Consider the following 18,347-nt stretch of genomic DNA (forward strand, 5'->3'; position numbering starts at 1 on the left):
CTGTGACCATTCTTCTGCACTTTGCCTGAAGGAAAACATTTAAAAATCAGAGAATTGTGCCAATAAGCCAGATATCCAATACCTCCACATACTGTAGTAAAAATTCTGTCACTCAGAATAGTAATTCCAAAGCACTGCAAGCACTAAAAAGAGGAATGATAGAATAATCTCCAACTTCCCATGAATAAAAGGATATCATTCCCAACTAACCACATCAATTAACCAGTCAGTATTACCTCCTAGGCTTTTCAATTCTTGCAGATAACTACACTAAATTTGATGTCTTAAAACTCACACCAAGATGAGGAGTGGGGCCAGCAGGGGGAGCAAACTGAAGAAGTCCTTGTGCCTTCTGATTCAGCTGGCTTGAGAATTTAACTAAAGGAACTTATTTCATGTCAAAAAGCCCTTCTCAGCAACTCTCCATTATGGTGATTCTCCGCTACACCTGAGAATCTGAATTCCAACTCCTTTTTTTTTTTTTTTTGCCAGTCCAGGGGCTTGGACTCAGGGCCTGAGCACTGTCCCTGGCTTCTTTTTGCTCAAGGCTAGCGCTCTACCACTTGAGCCACAGCGCCACTTCTGGCCTTTTCTATATATGTGGTGCTGAGGAATCGACCCCAGGGCTTCATGTATACGAGGCAAGCACTCTTGCCACTAGGCCATGTTCCCAGCCGAATTCCAACTCTTGAAGCCAAACTCCACCTCTTGTGCTTTTTGCTTGGGATAAAGAAGTTTCTCTTTTGAAACAGTGCCAAGAATAACAAGAACATTAAAAAATATATTTTTAAAGAAAATGCCTTTCTTTTCTAGTTCTTGGTTTTTTCAACTCAAACTGTATTCTCTTAACTCATTGTGAAGACAAAGGTTATTTTGACTATATCTATCTAGTCTTAAACTTGTAAAAAAAATTAAATTCCTTAAGATTAAAAAAAAAATTAAGACTCCTCAAGTGCCAAAAAATGAAGGCTTGGTTTTTATACTATCAAAAAAAAGTCTTACACATTTATACATCTGATTACAGTAAAAAATGGTGCAAAAACATTGTATTCACAGGTATAATAAAAGAAAATAAAGACATAAAAATAACATCACATACACACAAGGTGGCAGTATTTGCCCATGACATATATAATTTGCATATTCAGGCTTTTGCATTTCTCAAGCCCATTTGTACAATCACTAAACAAAATATTTAGATTTATTCTATTACTAAGACCATAGACTTCTTTCAATAACTAGCTATCTGATCAGTGAACAGATATATTCTTAAAAAGAGGTACTGAAAAATTCCCACAGACTGTCATGATGGTACATGCCTATAATCCCAACACTAGGGAAGTAGAGACAGGAAGTCTATGTTGAAAGGCAGCATAGGCTTCATAGCAAGACCTTGCCTTTAAAAAAACAAAACAACACCTCCCCCCCCCCACCAAAAAAAAAAAACCAGCCAAATACTGTTGGCTCACACTTGTGAGCCTAAAATATTGAGATCTCATGATTACAGTTTAAAGCTGCCGCAGGGAGAAAAGTCTGTGAAACCCTTATTTCCAATTAGCCACCAAAAAGCTGGAAGTGGAAATATAAATATGGCTCAACTGGGAGAACACAACTTTGAGTGAAAAAGCTAAGAGACAATGCCCAAACCCTGAGTTCAAGTCCCCCACTGGCAGGCATGCACCCATGCACGCATACACACATACACATTCACATACACACAAAGACATAGACACACACACACAAATTCCTTTTCAAGTAAAGTAACAAATAACTCATTTATAAATATAATAATTTATGAGTTCTTTTAGGGAAAACAATTTAACACTACTATATATCTCATGTTTCAAAATTGCTATACTTAATAATGCTGTCAGACTCTAATGAAATCAAACATCTGAATCATACATTTTTCCTTTTGTCTAATACAAAGCCCATCAAGATACCCTCATCTGATTATAGTTCTATTTCCTAAAGAGAGAAACAGTCGAACTGAAATGGCCATAAGGTACAGTTATTTTATTATTATTATTTGTTGTTGTTGTTAGTCGTGGGGCTCAAACTCTGGGCCTGGGTGCTGTCCGTGAGCCCTTCAGCTCAAGGTTGGCTTTCTACAACTTGAGACACAGCATCACTTCTGGTTTTCTGGTGGTTAACTGGAGCTAAGAGTCTCATGTACTTTCCGGTCCCGGCTGGCTTTGAACTGCAATCCTCACATCAGCCTCTTGAGTAGCTAGGATTACAGGTCTGAGCCACCACCGGCGCCCAGCCAATTTTATTTTTCATTATAAATTAGTCTTCTAGTTTGCTAATTAACTTCAGTTATTGGTGAGACTTCCTAAATATAACTGGCTAGAGGACTCTAACAAGATCAAGTTTATAATATGCAAGTTTTGTAAGAAGATTCGCTGTCCAGAGGGTTGATTTGCATATTATCATGTTACATTTTGAACTTCAGCACCAATTTCAAACTTCCTTCAATATTCCCATTGTAAGTTTTCAGCTCTAGCTGCCAAAATAAACATTTAGTCTTTTCATATAGTGACTAATTTTTCCAAGTATGGTTGTCTAAATTGACCTAAGCAGGAGATTTAAGAACACAAGAATAAGGTTATAAAGAACACGAGCAATGGAATTCACATCACTACCGGTAAAGTCACTTCACAGAGTAATTACCCTACTAGACTTTCATGGATTGTCATTTCAATGGCCCAGTAATATAACCCCTGGGTTTTATAAGGGAATGTTTACTGTATATTCCCAGAAACATTGTTTTTTGGAAGGAAGTCTTTTTTGGGGGATGGGGGGTAGGGGTGTGAAGAATAGTTACAAAACTGGGTGCTGATGGCTCATGCCTGGAATCTTAGCTATACTCAGGAGGCTGAGATTTGAGGATCACAGTTCTAAGCCAGCCTAAGCAGCAAAGTTCATGAAACTCTTATCTCCAAAAATTACTCAGAAAAAGCTGAAAGTGGCACTGTGGCTCAAGTAGCACTAGCCTTGAGCACAAAGAGGCTCAGAGATAGTGCCTAGGCCCTGTTCAAGCCACAGGACCAGAAAGACAGACAGACAGACAGACAGACAGAATAGTTATAAGCATCACTAAAGGAATGGGTAAGTTTTACAGAAAATGCACTAAAGGAAAAGGAAAGCTATACAGAAAATGCATTCTGTGAAAGATTACGCAAAAATCAGAAGCAAGAAAGTGGCAAGAGAAACACAGAAACTCAGATTTTCAAACAGTAAATACAAAGCAAAGGAGAAACAAATCCACAGAATAGCATTTATGCAAATTGAAAATACAAACACTCAGTACACTTCAGAATGTTTATAAAACATAAAAAAATACTCACACCCCTTGGAAAGGGCAGATAGAATTAGGAATTGGAGAAGAAAATAAAAATGAGAGGCTTCACATAGACAAATGCCATCAATAGTATAACTCTGAACCTGAAATAAAGATCTTGATCAGCAAGCTTTTGAACCTCAGTGTAGTTTCTCTATTGTTAGAAAATAGTCCTTTGTTTCATATACATGCATGAGTTCCATGAATTTATTATAAAACCCATTGCAGTTGTTCCTAGAAACTGCTACAAGTTTGTGTTTTAAATGACACAATTCCATTATAACTCAGCTTAGACTATACAACAAACCAAATACACATTTAACTCCTTACAGTCAACTTTTTATTTTCTTTTTTGAGATATGGTCTTTCTACATAGGCCAGGCTGACCTCAAACTTGTGATCCTACCATGTCGACAACCTGAATACTGAGATTACAGGTAAGCATCACCTTATCCAGAACAGCCAAGTTGTCGTTTGCAAGAAACTGGCACTTTAATGAAACTGAAATCTAATTCAAAGGGCTGTAGGCATGACTCAAATGGTAAAATGCCTGCATGGCGAGCACCAAGTCCTGAGTGCAAATCCCAATACTGCCAAAAAAATGAACTTAAAGGTCAAAGTTTTGTCTCAGAAGTCCAAATCCTACTATACTTGCTACAAATAAAAGAAAATGGAATATACAAGGGAAATTTTCTTGTAGACAAAAGTACAAATCAAGAAAGAGAAGATTGTAAAGGATAAAAAAGATAAACGACTCCAAAAGCAATAGTCACAGAACCATTTGGTGTAAACCAACTGAACAACTCATGGGGGGGAGAGGGAAGAAAGGAGGGGGGAGAGGGGAATGAGGGAGGAGGTAACAAACAGTACAAGAAATGTACCCAAGGCCTAATGTATGAAACTGTAACCTCTTTGTATGTACAAAGAGTTTGACAATAAAATAAAAAATAAATTAAAAAATAAAATAATATAAAATAAAAGAAAAGAAAGAGAAGACTGGAGCAAGAAAAGCAACTCTAGGTTTATACTCTGGCAGTCACTTCTCACACCGGATTCCTACGTTACCTTTCTTGAATCAAAAACGTCAAACAGTATGCCAAATACTGCCAATTCGATATTTATTGTTTGAAGAATGTCTTCAAAAATGGAAATAGACATAGTCATTCATACATACTTGTAATAATGTATGCTACAAACATTTTTGGGTTGAGGCAGGCAGGTATGGATATGCACTCTGTCTCTCTCTCTCTCTCTCTCTCTCTCTCTCTCTCACACACACACACACACACACACACACACACACACACACGATACCTGTCATTCTGAAGGCCTGCAAAAGATACAACTATCTTAGCAGAGGCAAGAAAGTCCATGAGACTCTTATCCCCAATGAACCACCAGAAAACGGGAAATAACACTGTGACTCAAGTGGTAGAGTCCTAGCCTTGAGCTGAAGAGCTCAAGGGACAGCTCTTATAGAAGACAGCTCTTATTTCTTATAGAAATATATCTTTTTTTAGATAAAACTATTATTCATATTAATCAGTATGACTGTTAGTGGCTTATGCCTGTAATCCTATCTACTCAAGAGACTGATGTTTAAGGATCACAATTTGAAGCCAGACTAGACAGTAAAGTCCATAAGACTCCTATCTCCATTTAATCACCTGAATGAAAGCTGGAAGAAGAGGTGTGGCTCAAGTAGAGCAGGGACAGCACTCAGGCTCTGAGTTTAACCCCCAGAACCCACACATATGCACACAAAATTAATCAGTAGTAGCCTCTTGTACTTTAATTGACAAATAGTTGAGATAATTACCTTTCCTCTGTCAAATCTACAGGGGGGGGGGACAAATTAACTCCCCAAGTTTGACAAGAACAAATATTAAAATCAAAACCCCATTGTACCAAGAGAGGTTTCAGAGCCAACTAGCCATATAAACCTCATTCCAGGTACTTATTTTAAAAGCAAGATGACCCTAACCCTAACTTACCACTACAATTTCTAGCCACTGAGTCTCAGAATTCATATTTCAAACATGTACCTCTAGGGCTATCCACAGAATACTTAGGTTAGCACTATCTTATGGAATGAGAAAAAGTCAAAACATATTGTCTCATCTGTTGAACAAAGGGATAAAAAAGCCTGGTTTAAAATCAAGTTGTTCCATCAACATTCCCAAAATCAGGAGACTGGCAATGAGAAAAAGAAAACAAAGAGGAGGAACTTTAAAGTCATGTGCTTTCAAGAAAGGATCTGAGGAGGTTCAGCAACAAATCAACAGGCAACAAGAAGATAAGGTATGGACAATGACCCCTGGGTGAAAGAGGGGAAAAAGAAGCAACAGGAGATGGAGATGGGGTTAACAGTAAAAGGGAGCCTATTTTACAAATGACTGTCCTGGAAATGAGAATGAGAGCTATCCAGAGATACCATTTTTATGTAAATTTTTGAAGATTTGATCTGCTGTAAAATTTTTCCTAGTTTATAATGCATTAGTCAAAAATACAAAGCATCTTTGTGTGTGCTGCTCTTCTGTATATATTCATTTTAATGTTTACTATATTGACCTCCTATTTATCTGTCTACTCATCTCCAATGAAATGTTAGAATGTAGCAGAACACAAGAGAGCAAGTACTTGCCTTTATGTTCTTTAGTATCCCTGAGCTCTTACAACATATTCCCTGGGGTCTGGGTGTGTACAAAGCCCTTGATTCAATCCTCATCATACATACCAAAAGTAATAATAATAAATCATAACAACAAACCCTTTTCTGTTTTGAATTAGCTCAAATTAATACTTAAAACTAGTCATGTTAAAAAAGAGAGAAGATCTGCACTAAATGTGAGCATTACCATTCTGTTCTGGGAATATGATACAATAGGCAAAAAGGCATGTTCTCATTCTCATTAAATCCCTCTACTACTACTTCTAAAGAATGTACAGTTTTGTGAAAAGCTTTGCTCTGCAACAAACCTCCCTGGACTGAAAACTCTGAAATTCTGAACCAAATAAATCTTTCCTGCTTAAAGAATAACAAACTAGGTATGTTAATACATATGCCAAACGTAAGAATCCTTTTTCTAAAAAAAGGAATACAATTTTATCAATTATATAACATCAATTATATAACAATTATCAATTATATAACAGTAGCTACAGTAATCAATCATGTACTTTCTGAATATATTAGCAAATAACAAGAACATAGGAATAAAACAAAAAGGCTAGCAGTTTTATAGTTGTAAGGCCATAAAAACTTTATGATGACACAGCAGATAAACACTATTCAAAAATCAAGACCAGCTAATATAAGAAATAAAGGGAAGACTTTTACTTCAAAAATAAAGCTACCAATTTACTCTAAAAAAATATGAGAAATAACACAGATAGGGAAAAGAAATAGAAGGATAAATATATATGACTAGCAAGCTCAGTAAAACATTAATGGTGGAATGTGGGTAGTTGACATGCAAATTTTTTTTGACATGCAAATTTTTATTGCAACTCAGAAATAGATTTAAAATTTTCAAAATAAAGGGTGGGGGTGTACAATGGCTGGAATCAGAAACCTCCATGGTAATATATGCAATCCTGTGGAGATAGTAGATGTTCATGTCTAATCTCATGTTGTACCCAGTCTAGGCTCCAGGCAAGTACCCAGGTGACTGTGAAACTCCAGGGCACAGTGGCCAAAGTTCACAATGGCCATATAGTCATGTCTATCCTCACCAAGTTGCAGAAAAAGGAACATGTAAGTCCCTATGCAGGGCCAAGTTCATGTGCCCTGACCAGCAGATGATCCACATGGCAAAGAAGTGGGGCTTTACCCAGTTTAATGCAGATCAATTTAAAGCATCAAAGCTGAGAAGTGGCTCATCTTGAAAGCTATGGAGTCAACTGGATCCCTAATTATGGACCCCTACGTAAGAGGTAGACTTTGTACTCAAGAGGTTTTCTACTGTGCTGTTTGCTACATACTTCTCAAAAGTTAATCAAGAGGAAGGTAGAGTAGAAACTACTGACATTTTAATCCTTAAAGTGCATCACCCATAATGACTTGCCTAAACAGTAAGTGGGACATCTGAATGTGTGAAAAATTTACTAATAATGGATTTTATTGGTACTTCTAAGCAAGTATTCTCAGTTCTCTCTTTATCTCCTTAAAGATCCAGGCAAGCTTAAACATTATTCCCAGGATCCCCATGAAACATTTTCGGTTCTGATTCTCTTATAGAATCAGACCAAATTAATTTTCTTTAGTCTAGATTTGGGGGAAAGCTATTTTCTTAAATCATAAATCTACTTGAATATAATATACTTTTTCTCCAAGTATTTTGATGATTTTCAGTTCTTTATTCTTGGTCAGAGTTAAATCCAAACAGCTGTACTTTACTTCTAATGAGACTAATAAATGTTGTATCCCAATGAATGGTCGTTCATCCATTTAGGCCCTTTTATAGGAAATTATTAATGATTTAATTCTTAAAAGTTTATCATAGCCTCCTTTATAACTAGGAAAAATTGGAAACATTAAGTATAATACTATATGAGATAAAGGCTATTACCTGCATTACTTTATTTAGTGCAATACTTTTTTATGTGTGTATGCTGGTAGTGAAACTTGATCAGAGCTAGCATTCTAACATTTGAGCTACATCTCTGCTTTCTGCATTTAGCCGGTTATTTGGATTTAAAGAATCTCTCCAATTGTCTTCCCATGCTGGCTCCAAACTAAGATTCTCAGATCTCAATTTCCTGAATGCCTAGGATTACAAGTATGAGCCTCTGGTGCCCAGCTACAATATATTTTTTTCGGTACTGCTGCCACTGGGGCTTGGACTCAAGGTCTAGGTGCTGTCCCTTAGCTTTTTTGCTCAAGTCTGGCACTCTGCCATTCAAGCCACACCTTTATTTTTTTTTTCAAATTTTTATTATCAAACTGATGTACAGAGAGGTTACAGTTTCATACACTAGGCATTGGATACATTTCTTTTTTTTTTTTTTTTTGCCAGTCCTGGGCCTTGGACTCAGGGCCTGAGCACTGTCCCTGGCTTCTTTTTGCTCAAGGCTAGCACTCTGCCACTTGAGTCACAGCGCCACTTCTGGCCATTTTCTGTATATGTGGTGCTGGGGAACAGAACCCAGGGCTTCAAGTATACAAGGCAAGCGCTCTTGCAACTAGGCCACATCCCCAGCCCTGGATACATTTCTTTTTTTTTTTTTTGCATACATTTATTTATTTATTTTTATTGTGTGATTTAAAGCTTTATCACAAATGTGCCTCTATTACTTTCTTGTTTTTTTATTATTGGATTTTTTTCTTTTTTTATTCAAATTTTTATTATCAAACTGATGTACAGAGAGGTTACAGTTTTATATGTTAGGCATTGGATACATTTCTTGTACTGTTTGTTACCGCATCCCTCATTCCCCCCTCCCTCCTCCCCCTTTCCATTTCCCCCCATGAGTTGTTCAGTTCATTTACACCAAACGGTTTTGCAAGTATTGCTTTTGTAGTTGTTTGTATCTTTTACCCTATATACCACTGTTTACCAGTATACATGGTTTCCAATATACTCAGATAAGATACAGAGATAGTGTAGGTACAACCACAGGAAGGGGATACAAGAGGATCATCAATAATAGAAGCTACAGTTACACATAGCACTTTGACAGTAGTTACAACAGTGATATAACAATCGTTTCCATAACATGGAGTTCATTTCACTCAGCATCATCTTATGGGTTCATAAGGGTATAGCTATTGGGCTCTTGTGATCCTCTGCTGTGACTTGCCTAAACCTGTGCTAATTATTCCCTATAAGGGAGACCATAGAGTCCATGTTTCTTTGGGTCTGGCACACTTCACTTAGTATAATTTTTTCCAAGTCCTTCCATTTCCTTACAAATGGGGCAATGTCATTCTTTCTGACAGAGGCATAAAATTCCATTGTGTATATGTACCACATTTTCCTGATCCATTCGTCTACTGAGGGGCATCTGGGTTGGTTCCAGATTCTACTTATGACAAATTGTGCTGCAATGAACACTGTTGTGTTGGAAGCCACACCTTTATTTCCAGCTTTTTGGTAGTTAATTGGAGATAACAATTTCATAGACTTTCCTGCTCATGCTGTCTTCAAACCACAATCCTCAGATCTTAGCTCCTGAGTAGCAAGACATGAGCCATTAGCCCCCAGCAACACAATAGTTTTATGTTGTGTATGTGTGTGTGTGAGAGAGAGAGAGAGAGCTCCTGAGTAGCAAGACATGAGCCATTAGCCCCCAGCAACACAATAGTTTTATGTTGTGTGTGTGTGTGTGTGTGTGTGTGAGAGAGAGAGAGAGAGAGAGAGAGAGAGAGAGAGAGAGAGAGTGAGCTCATACATGTGCTGCTACTGGGACCATGTTTCAGATAACAATGTTTCAGATAACAATTTTTATTTATCCTTCCATTTTTCTTTATACGTAATAAAAATAACTGCCAGTTATTCTCTTAGCAGAATAAAATCTCTAAAGGCTATTCAGATACTAACAGCTCCATCTTCCGTACCAGTTTTACAATCATTATTATATTGTTCAGATTTTCCTACCCAAATTCTAATTCTGTTCTTATCCCATTTCTCTCCTCAGTGCTTTGAGTCTCACATTTAAGGATTGTTGCATCACCTCCTGACACATGTAGTACTCTCCTAATCCTCTAGTATTATCTTTCTTTGAAATAAAGTTGCCCTTCCATAGCTGTACCAATCACCATGCACCTTCAATACCTCAGTTATAGCATTTAGCACCTTGTAATTATAGAAGTCACATCCATCTTCTTAGAAGACTTAAATAAGCTTGAAGGCAAAAATTTCATGTTACTCCTATCCTTAGAAGAGAGAAGATGTTGAATAAACAAACCTAGACAGATGAAATTTCAAATATGTAAAATATCAGAACACCTAATTGATTTAAATGAATCAAAGATCCCAATATTACATCCCTGACCCTTAGTATTTAACTGTATAATTTTAGAGTTACTGTTTACAGCCTGAGAAATCATAACAAAAAAAGTAAAGAAAGACACCTCCCAATTCAAAAGGAAAGACCCCAAACAATAGATATTGAATCCTAGTATCAACAACTTAAGTTTCCCAAAGAACAGCACTGAGAAAGATATGAAAGCTGGACGATGTGGCAGGAATAAATCTTGCTTAAAACAGTAAATAGCTGGTAAGTTAACAGTTGAGTCATAAAAGGTACAGACTTTAACCAGTGATTAAGGGATAATACAATGGATTTTACAATACTTTCCTGTTACTTTCCAAATACATCACAAATGCACTTCCTCCTCAGGAAGTCCATGTTTTCCTCTACCTGAAATACTCACTTGCCTAGAGATCCTTACAGGTAAGCTCTCTCATCATCTCTAAATAGTTGTTCTTATTTCATTTTCTCAGTAATGTCCTATTTAAAATTTGAACCTTATCTCCTACATTTTTTTCATAGTAAGCATCACCTTTTAACCTAATAATGCTTAATAATTTACTTGCTTATTACATTTATCTCTCATGCATTAAAATGTAAGTTCTACAACAGCAGAGAATATAAGAATCTAATACATATTACTTTAAGCACAAAATGAATTTGAAGGCTTATGAAAAAAATGAACAGGGCTTGGTGATATCAGTATAATACTAAAGAAAAAGCTCTAAACTTCAAATAAAAGATCTAGATTCAGACCAAAGCTCTACATGTAACCATTTTCTGACAAGTATCTATGAACTAACTTTTGGAATGTGTCTATAAACTTCAGTTCCTAATCTGTGAAATAGGTTTTTGTGAGGGTCAGAAAAACAAATCAAATAAAGGGACAGAGGGCTAACCACAGTGGTGCCTAGCATGTCCAAAGTTACAGGTTCAAATTCTCAGCACTACCACAAAGTCAAGAAGGAAAGGGAAAGACATGCTCCAGGAGTACAATAATTCTGATATGCAGCTAGAGTGCACACATAGTAGGTATCAAGGAAATAAGAAGTAGACCTAAAAGGGCTAACTAGGACACATTCATCTAGGAAGACCTTAAATGCCCTACCAAAAATGTATGTAACGTAATAATCAGTTGACAATGGTAATAACATATGCTAATGAGGAAGGTAGAATACACTTCAGTTACCTTTAAGTTTCAACTATTTTGCCTAATTTCTCCAAAAACGTTTCAATAATACTTCCTTTCTCCAGTTGCCAATGTAGGAAAATATGCAGCAAAAAGTAATTTCTCCTGTCTCTCTCCAGTCCTTACTCACACATTCTTTCTCAGGGAGGAGTAATATGGCTAGTGAGTCAATTCTGAGAGAAGGCACAAGCACTTGGTTAAGTTCTTTCTCTCTTTAGAACCTATTCCCTCTAGAGACTCATAGGTAGATAGTAACTTACAAGAGCTAGCTTTGCCACTGAAGAGAAGGCATTCTGTAGCCCAGGACTGCCTGTGCCCACCCAGGCTAAGTCAGACAAAGTATTATTCGTCAGTACAGACGTAAGCCATGCTCTTCAACCACTTTATTAAAAATAAAGCTGACAATTTAACTTTCATCTTTCTGTAGCCTATACACACTATCAACTGATTAGGAACTCAGATGTAGAGGCAGAAATATGATTAAATATTACCCTTAAAACCTTAAAAAAAAGAGTAATAATGAAAGGAGGGCAATTGCTACTTTATGCCTTAAGGTATCAGACCATATAAGACTCAATGAGATATACACATAGCTTTAGAATGATGGCTACCATGTTGACTTACTCAAATTAGAAATCCTGTTACCATCATTACTAGGTTCCTAACTAGGAGTTCAGTTTGCTTTACCATTAAATATGGTCAACAAAATGATTTTTCCCACAGTTGTGTGTACAAATAAATTTTGCTGCAAAATGCATATGCCTTTCAGACTTCAGATGCAGTTCTGAAAAATATTTGTAAGAGTTTAACTCTACTTTCTTCCCTCTCAAAAACTATAGCTGCAGTAGATGTTTTAATACTTTTAAAGAATGGTATATGTGGCTGTGAGGGCGATCTGGCAGCGACATCTGTCGCAGGGTTGATTTGGCTGATCTGGCTAGGCTCCTCACAGCTCCATGTGCGTCCCTCCGGAAGCTGCATGCTTGGTTGAAGAGGACGACCATCCCCGATAGAGGAGAACCAGTCTTCGGTCAAGGGTATACAAGTAGCTGTACTCCCCTGCTAGAACCTCCAAACAAGCTCTTAAGAATGGTATATGTGAAGAATATTATAACCAAGTCAATTAAGTCATATCATTCCTAATCAGATATTCTTTTAACCTGAACCAGCATTTATGACTTCTAGAAGCTCTAACTAACACAAACCACAATCAGGTTGTAGCCAAAGTTAAAATGAGTAAAGCAGGGGCCAGGTATTTGGCCTAGTGGTAGAGTGCTTGCCTAGCATGCTCCACATCCTGGGTTCGATTCCTTGGTACCACATATACAGAAAAAGCCTGAAGTGGTGCTGTGGCTCAAGTAGTACAGTGCTAGCCTTGAGCAAAAAGAGCACCCAGGCCACAATGAGGAAAGAGGTTAAAAATGTGTGGTAACAAGCAATTTTTCTCCTCCTCTTTTTTATAACAGTACAATAGCTCTAACTGAGATTCTCAAATCTCAGCCTCCTGAATAGCTAGATGTGTGTCATTAGTACCTGTCATTAGAATTATCTCTTCTTTTCGTTTTACTAGTGTAAAAACACAGGTATTTATCAAACATCAACTCTCTTCCAGATCCTACATAGTTCTGTAAACCACATTACAACAGCTTCAAAACAACTGAAAAAATCCAAAGCAAAGACAAAAAAGTCGCATACAGAACTGATATAAGAATCTAAAATTTCATTCAGAAGGTCAAAATAACAAACTGTATATGAGTAGCACACAATTAAAGGAAAAAATGAGAGTATACAAGTAACTCACCGTCTGATCATCAACTTAGTCATTTGATTTTCAAGTACCACCTAATATACTAACTTCCCAAACTCTCAAACCCATCCTTTTCTTTCCATTCTCATTCCTATTATCATGGTTTGATCCTTCCTATTTTTTACCTGTTGTGCTACAACAGCCTCCTCTAGCTAAATTCCCCTTTGTTTGCCTTTTCCTATCCTTTTCTAACACTGCAGCTCAAGTGACATTTCTCAAACTCAAATTCAATCTGACTAGCTTAATTCCTAGGATTCTCCATCATTCAAATTCCTAAGCTGTTTCATTTTTCTCATCATGTTTATCTTATCTAATATGCTATATAATTGGTCCAGTGTCTCCACTCCAACTAAAATGCACATTCCATAGGACAGTTTTTTCTTCACCTCTGTAATGTTACTTGCCTGAAAAAGTGACTGAATGAATGGGCTAATGAACTACAGGTGAAATGCTCTTCTCTTTGACTTTATCCCTATTTCTACCAAAACTGAATTGTTCACTTTCATACTCATTTGCTTTCACAACCCCTACATGCTATCCCTCTGCCTGGAATATGAACTGTGTGCATCATCCAATCATTCCTACAGAAGGCTTCTTGACCCTACAGATGGTGTAAGTCATACTTTCCATTGTGCTACATCTGTACCTTTGTATGCATTAGTTTTAATTAAACTACTAAAACATTCCATCTCCCTTCCTAGACTGTGACTTCTTGGGGATTTTTGGCAGGAACTCACGACCTCACACTTGGTAGTCTGATGCTCTGCCACTAAGCCACACGAGCTCTTTTTTTTTTTTTTTTTTTTTTTATTTTTGAGACAGGACTTTGCTTCCTGAATAACTGAGTACCTGGGCTCACCTAGACTGACCATAGCTCTGGGACAGGTACCAGCACAGCCAGCTTCTTCCTTTGAGATGAAAAAATTCTGACTCTTCTGCCCAAGCTGACTTGGAACTGCAATCCTCCTGATCTCAGCACTCATATAGTTAAGATGACAGGCATGAACAACTGCACCCAACTACTGATTGAGGTATCCTGTGTATGCCAATGTTGGCCTTAGCCAAGATCCTCTTAATCTCATCCTCCAAATTAACAAAGAAGTACAGGTGTGAGTCATAACACCCAAACTAGACTTGAATTCTCTGAGGTAAGAATTTCTCTCTTTACCTTCAATGCCTACATAGTACCTGTTATAAAGCAACTACTCTGTAAATATATGACATATTCTATAAGCAGATTGAAAGCATGCTCCAACAAGAAGTCACTATTCCAAGTCCATAATGAATTAAGTATAATCAGCCATAAGAAGAAACAATTACATAGGTAACTTGAGGCTAGGGATGAGAGGGGGGAGATGGAGGGCAAAGTAACATCAATCAAGATGCACTACATTTATAACCTGCCATGTAGAATTGTAACCTTGTTGTATAACCACTTAATTTAAAAAATACAACCAGTACCAACATCCAGAATAATAGAGAATGCACAAATTACCAAATGATTCAAAAATGAGTAACATAGTTATAATTATGCCTTATTGGAAATATACTCTGGCTTCACTGACCTCCATCGTTTGCCCTCGCTTTAGGCTCACTTCTGTTGCTGGCAACCCTGAGGGCCAGCTAAAAGTAGAAGGAAGACCTGAATTTCCTATGAACAATCTATCAAGATTGTAATCTAAGGAAGTGTTTGATAGTTCATCTAATAACAAGATTTTGTTTTATTTAATACAAGTTGGTATTGTATTTTCAGTTTGATCAAAACCCCAGCATTCTGAATAAACTTCAAAGTATTTACACAGGGTTAGATTTTACCACTAGCCACCTCCACCTGAGCTCCTCATCAACTATACCTAAGCCAGAAATATGTTACCCTTGGGCCTAAGCTATTGATGCCTTCAGTCCTTGGCAGCCACACGGACAACTCCAGATCAGTTACTTCTGTCATGAGGCCTCACTTATTGCCCCAGTAGAAACGTTGTTTTTCTGCATAATACTGTGAGTGAAGGCCACTAAACCCAACCACAAGGATAACCTGCCTCCTCAACTTAAATTCTAACAGTATGAATCTGCACACAAATGTGCAATCACACACAGATACTTATAAATGAGTATATATAAAAATATGTGAAGCCATTTGGTAAACAGAAAAAGTCTTAAACCCAGTGACAGCTAATATAATGTGAGGTTAGCCAGAGAATGAGATGGGATCCTTGATCCTTCCCTCCATCATCACTGTAAGTTCTAGAAAAATAAACCTCTAAAGGACTTTCCAAATAGGTTGTCTATTCCCAATAGTTTGCCTTAGTTTAGAATCCTAGTATTCATCCTTGGGATAATCACAGCTACAGTTTAAGAGCTTATATAACTGGAAAAACACTAAGCACTTGATCTTTTAACTTCTACATTTCTCACAGATATACTGCAAAGCAGGGAGTATGACTATTATACTCATTTCTTATAATAAGGTGACTAAAACTCTGAGGAAGGCTGACTTGTCTAGTCATACAGGTGAAACTGCCTTATTGAATTCTCACCAAGGACTAGGGTCATGAGAAACCATATAGTTGAAAACTTAATATACTGTGTAAGAAATGACAGCATATGACCACGGTTCTAGCACTCAGGAGGCTGAGAAGAGGAAACCTGAGTTCAAGGCCAAAAGATGAAAGAAAAAAAAAGTAATGAGAACAACTTGGCACCAAAGTCAATTTAATGGGCATTTTAATTGTAACCTACCACAAAGTACACATGACAAGCCTGTAACCGACTTTTTTAAAAAGCGTTTTTAAAAGCTTAGTTTTGGGGGCAGGGTTCATTGTTACATCTCTACATACAGCAAATATCTTAACCTTTTTTTTCCAGTTTCTTCCTCTGTAAAATGGTTAAAAGTACACCTACCTCATAGCTTCTGAAGAAGTACAATAAACAATGGGCACAGAACAAGTGCTTTGAAAGTACACATTAACATCAGGAACATGTTTTTCATTTTCAAAGTTTACCCACACTGACCACGCTACGTCTCAGAAAATAGGGACTCCCAATAGCTTTCGTCCGGAATGAAGAACCCCACTCCCTTGCAAAAGTCGGAGGTTAAGAACTCTTAACAAACTTTCCCAATCTACAGACCCTTGTCGCAAGTTTCTTCAGAACTCAGCGGCAGTAACAACTCACCCTAAACCATGAGCTGGCGTTTGCAGTTTATTACTTCTTACTCACCCGATTCCTCCCTCAAATTAAAAAAAAAAAAAATGTCCCCCAAGGATGCGGAAGCGTACCCCACAGAAACCAGTCAGCACCTTTTTCCAGAGCATCCCTATAGTCCGTCCATTCCCCACCACGCCACGCCCCTGCACCGAGACATTCGTGAATTGGAAGGTTACCTAGTGCAAACTTAAATCTTGGAGGAACATAACATCATGAACCCACTGCAAGACCTTAGCCCCCAAAGAATTCACTTAAGATAGAGAATGGATTCCTGGCATCTAAAACCCAAGGAAAGGGATTCTTTCAAACCTTTTCCCGAGGAAAAGGTTCTAGTTCTGTTGCCTCAAATAGTGACCAAAATCCTCCCTTCCCCTCCCGCTCACTGTCCCTCTTTCTCTGTCTGTCTCTCTTAAGAGAGGTCACTCGGTACTTTCGGGGACCAGGATGCTCTCCGCATGTCCGTGTCAGCTCCAATCCTGCTCCCCGCGTGCTCTCCCCCAGCACAGGCCCTGCCTGGCCCCCGCCGCCTCTCCGACCCCAGGCCCGCTACACACCGCTTCTTCGGGATGGTGCCAGACTCGGGCGCGGCGGGAGTGGCCGTAGGCGACGCCGTAGCCGCCGACGCGGCTCGGCGCGCCTTGCACTCATTGGCACTCACAGCCTCCTGAGGCCGGCCCAGCAGATGGCCCGAGAGAACTCGCAGCCTCCGCCCCGCGCGACCCAAGTCCGGGTCCGGGTACGCCGCGGAGCCAGGGCTCGCGCCGGTCCCGCCCGCTGCAGCTGCAGCCGCCGCCTCCGCCATGGCTTCCGCCTGGTGCCGCCGCCCGGGAGCGCTGAGCGCGGGTGAAAGGTCACTCAGAGCGGCGCCCGGCGCGACCATTCGCCGCGGCGCATCCCGGCAGCCACTGCGACGACTGGGCGGAGGGTGCCGCGCGCCCGCAGCTTCACATTCTCGGTCCCCGCCCACCGCGCCCCCGCCCCGCCTGGGTCAAGCCTCTGCCTGGAGGGCAGGTGAGTCTCTGCCAACCTGCGATTAGCCCCTGGCCCCACCAGTGTAGGAGCCAAACTACAACCCCCGCGGGGGTGGTGCAGGATGACCTAGGATGTGGCCTGAACCTCTAGAGGCGCTTGCGGGTGGGCGGCATCTGAACCAGCGCCTTCCAAGCCTGAAAAACACCCTGATTGTCCTACTTTGGCTTTTACCCCTGAAGGTTCACTCACCTGAACTAGGAACTGAACCTCTTTGCATTTAACTCCTAAGAGTGCAAGTAGGTCTCGTTTTCTTGTTTCTCGTGTCTTACTTTGTGCCTGACACTGTTTTCAAGCCAGACTTCAGGTAATCACCATTTTACAGGTGCAAAAACTGACTCAAACATGTAAGAGCTTACTGTGTAATAAATGCTAAAACTGAGCAGCAAATTACGTGCTGTTTCCTAACCAAATTGTAGACAGTTTTTATTACTAGAGATAAAATTACCCAAGAGCTGCTGTAAAGATTCCTCAATTATTCACAAGTTGACCTCAGTTTTAGATGGTAGATTGTGATGAGATTGGGGAGCTCCATACAAACAAGGTTCAGAACCATTTCCAGCTAGTCTTGCTTAAGAGTTAGCTTACACACTGCACAGGCTACTGTCATTTTCCATGGTATTACCACTTTCAAGTTATGCCTTCCTAGGAAAAGAAAAATATTAGCAGCAGAATCTGAACAACACTTCATACCAAGGGTCTTGCCAACTTGTAAGACTGAGAATCTATCATAATAAACTTTGAGATAGGCCCAGAAATGGTTTAAAAATATCCATAAGGCAAACTACTATTCGAAA

General features: G+C 38.9%; 1 protein-coding gene across 1 annotated transcript in view; it reads right to left on the reverse strand.

Annotated features, from left to right (window-relative positions):
- Agps (alkylglycerone phosphate synthase) overlaps nucleotides 1–17,431 on the reverse strand; it is a 110,614-nt gene extending 93,183 nt beyond the window's left edge. The window contains exon 1 of the mRNA XM_048345185.1: nucleotides 17,076–17,431. Coding sequence (XP_048201142.1) covers nucleotides 17,076–17,401 — 326 coding nt within the window. The 5' untranslated portion in view covers nucleotides 17,402–17,431. The remainder of the gene's footprint in view (nucleotides 1–17,075) is intronic.
- Between the last annotated feature and the right edge of the window lie 916 nt (nucleotides 17,432–18,347).

The sequence above is a fragment of the Perognathus longimembris genome, chromosome 4 (genome assembly GCF_023159225.1).
Source record: "Perognathus longimembris pacificus isolate PPM17 chromosome 4, ASM2315922v1, whole genome shotgun sequence".
NCBI classification, from domain to species: domain Eukaryota; kingdom Metazoa; phylum Chordata; class Mammalia; order Rodentia; family Heteromyidae; genus Perognathus; species Perognathus longimembris.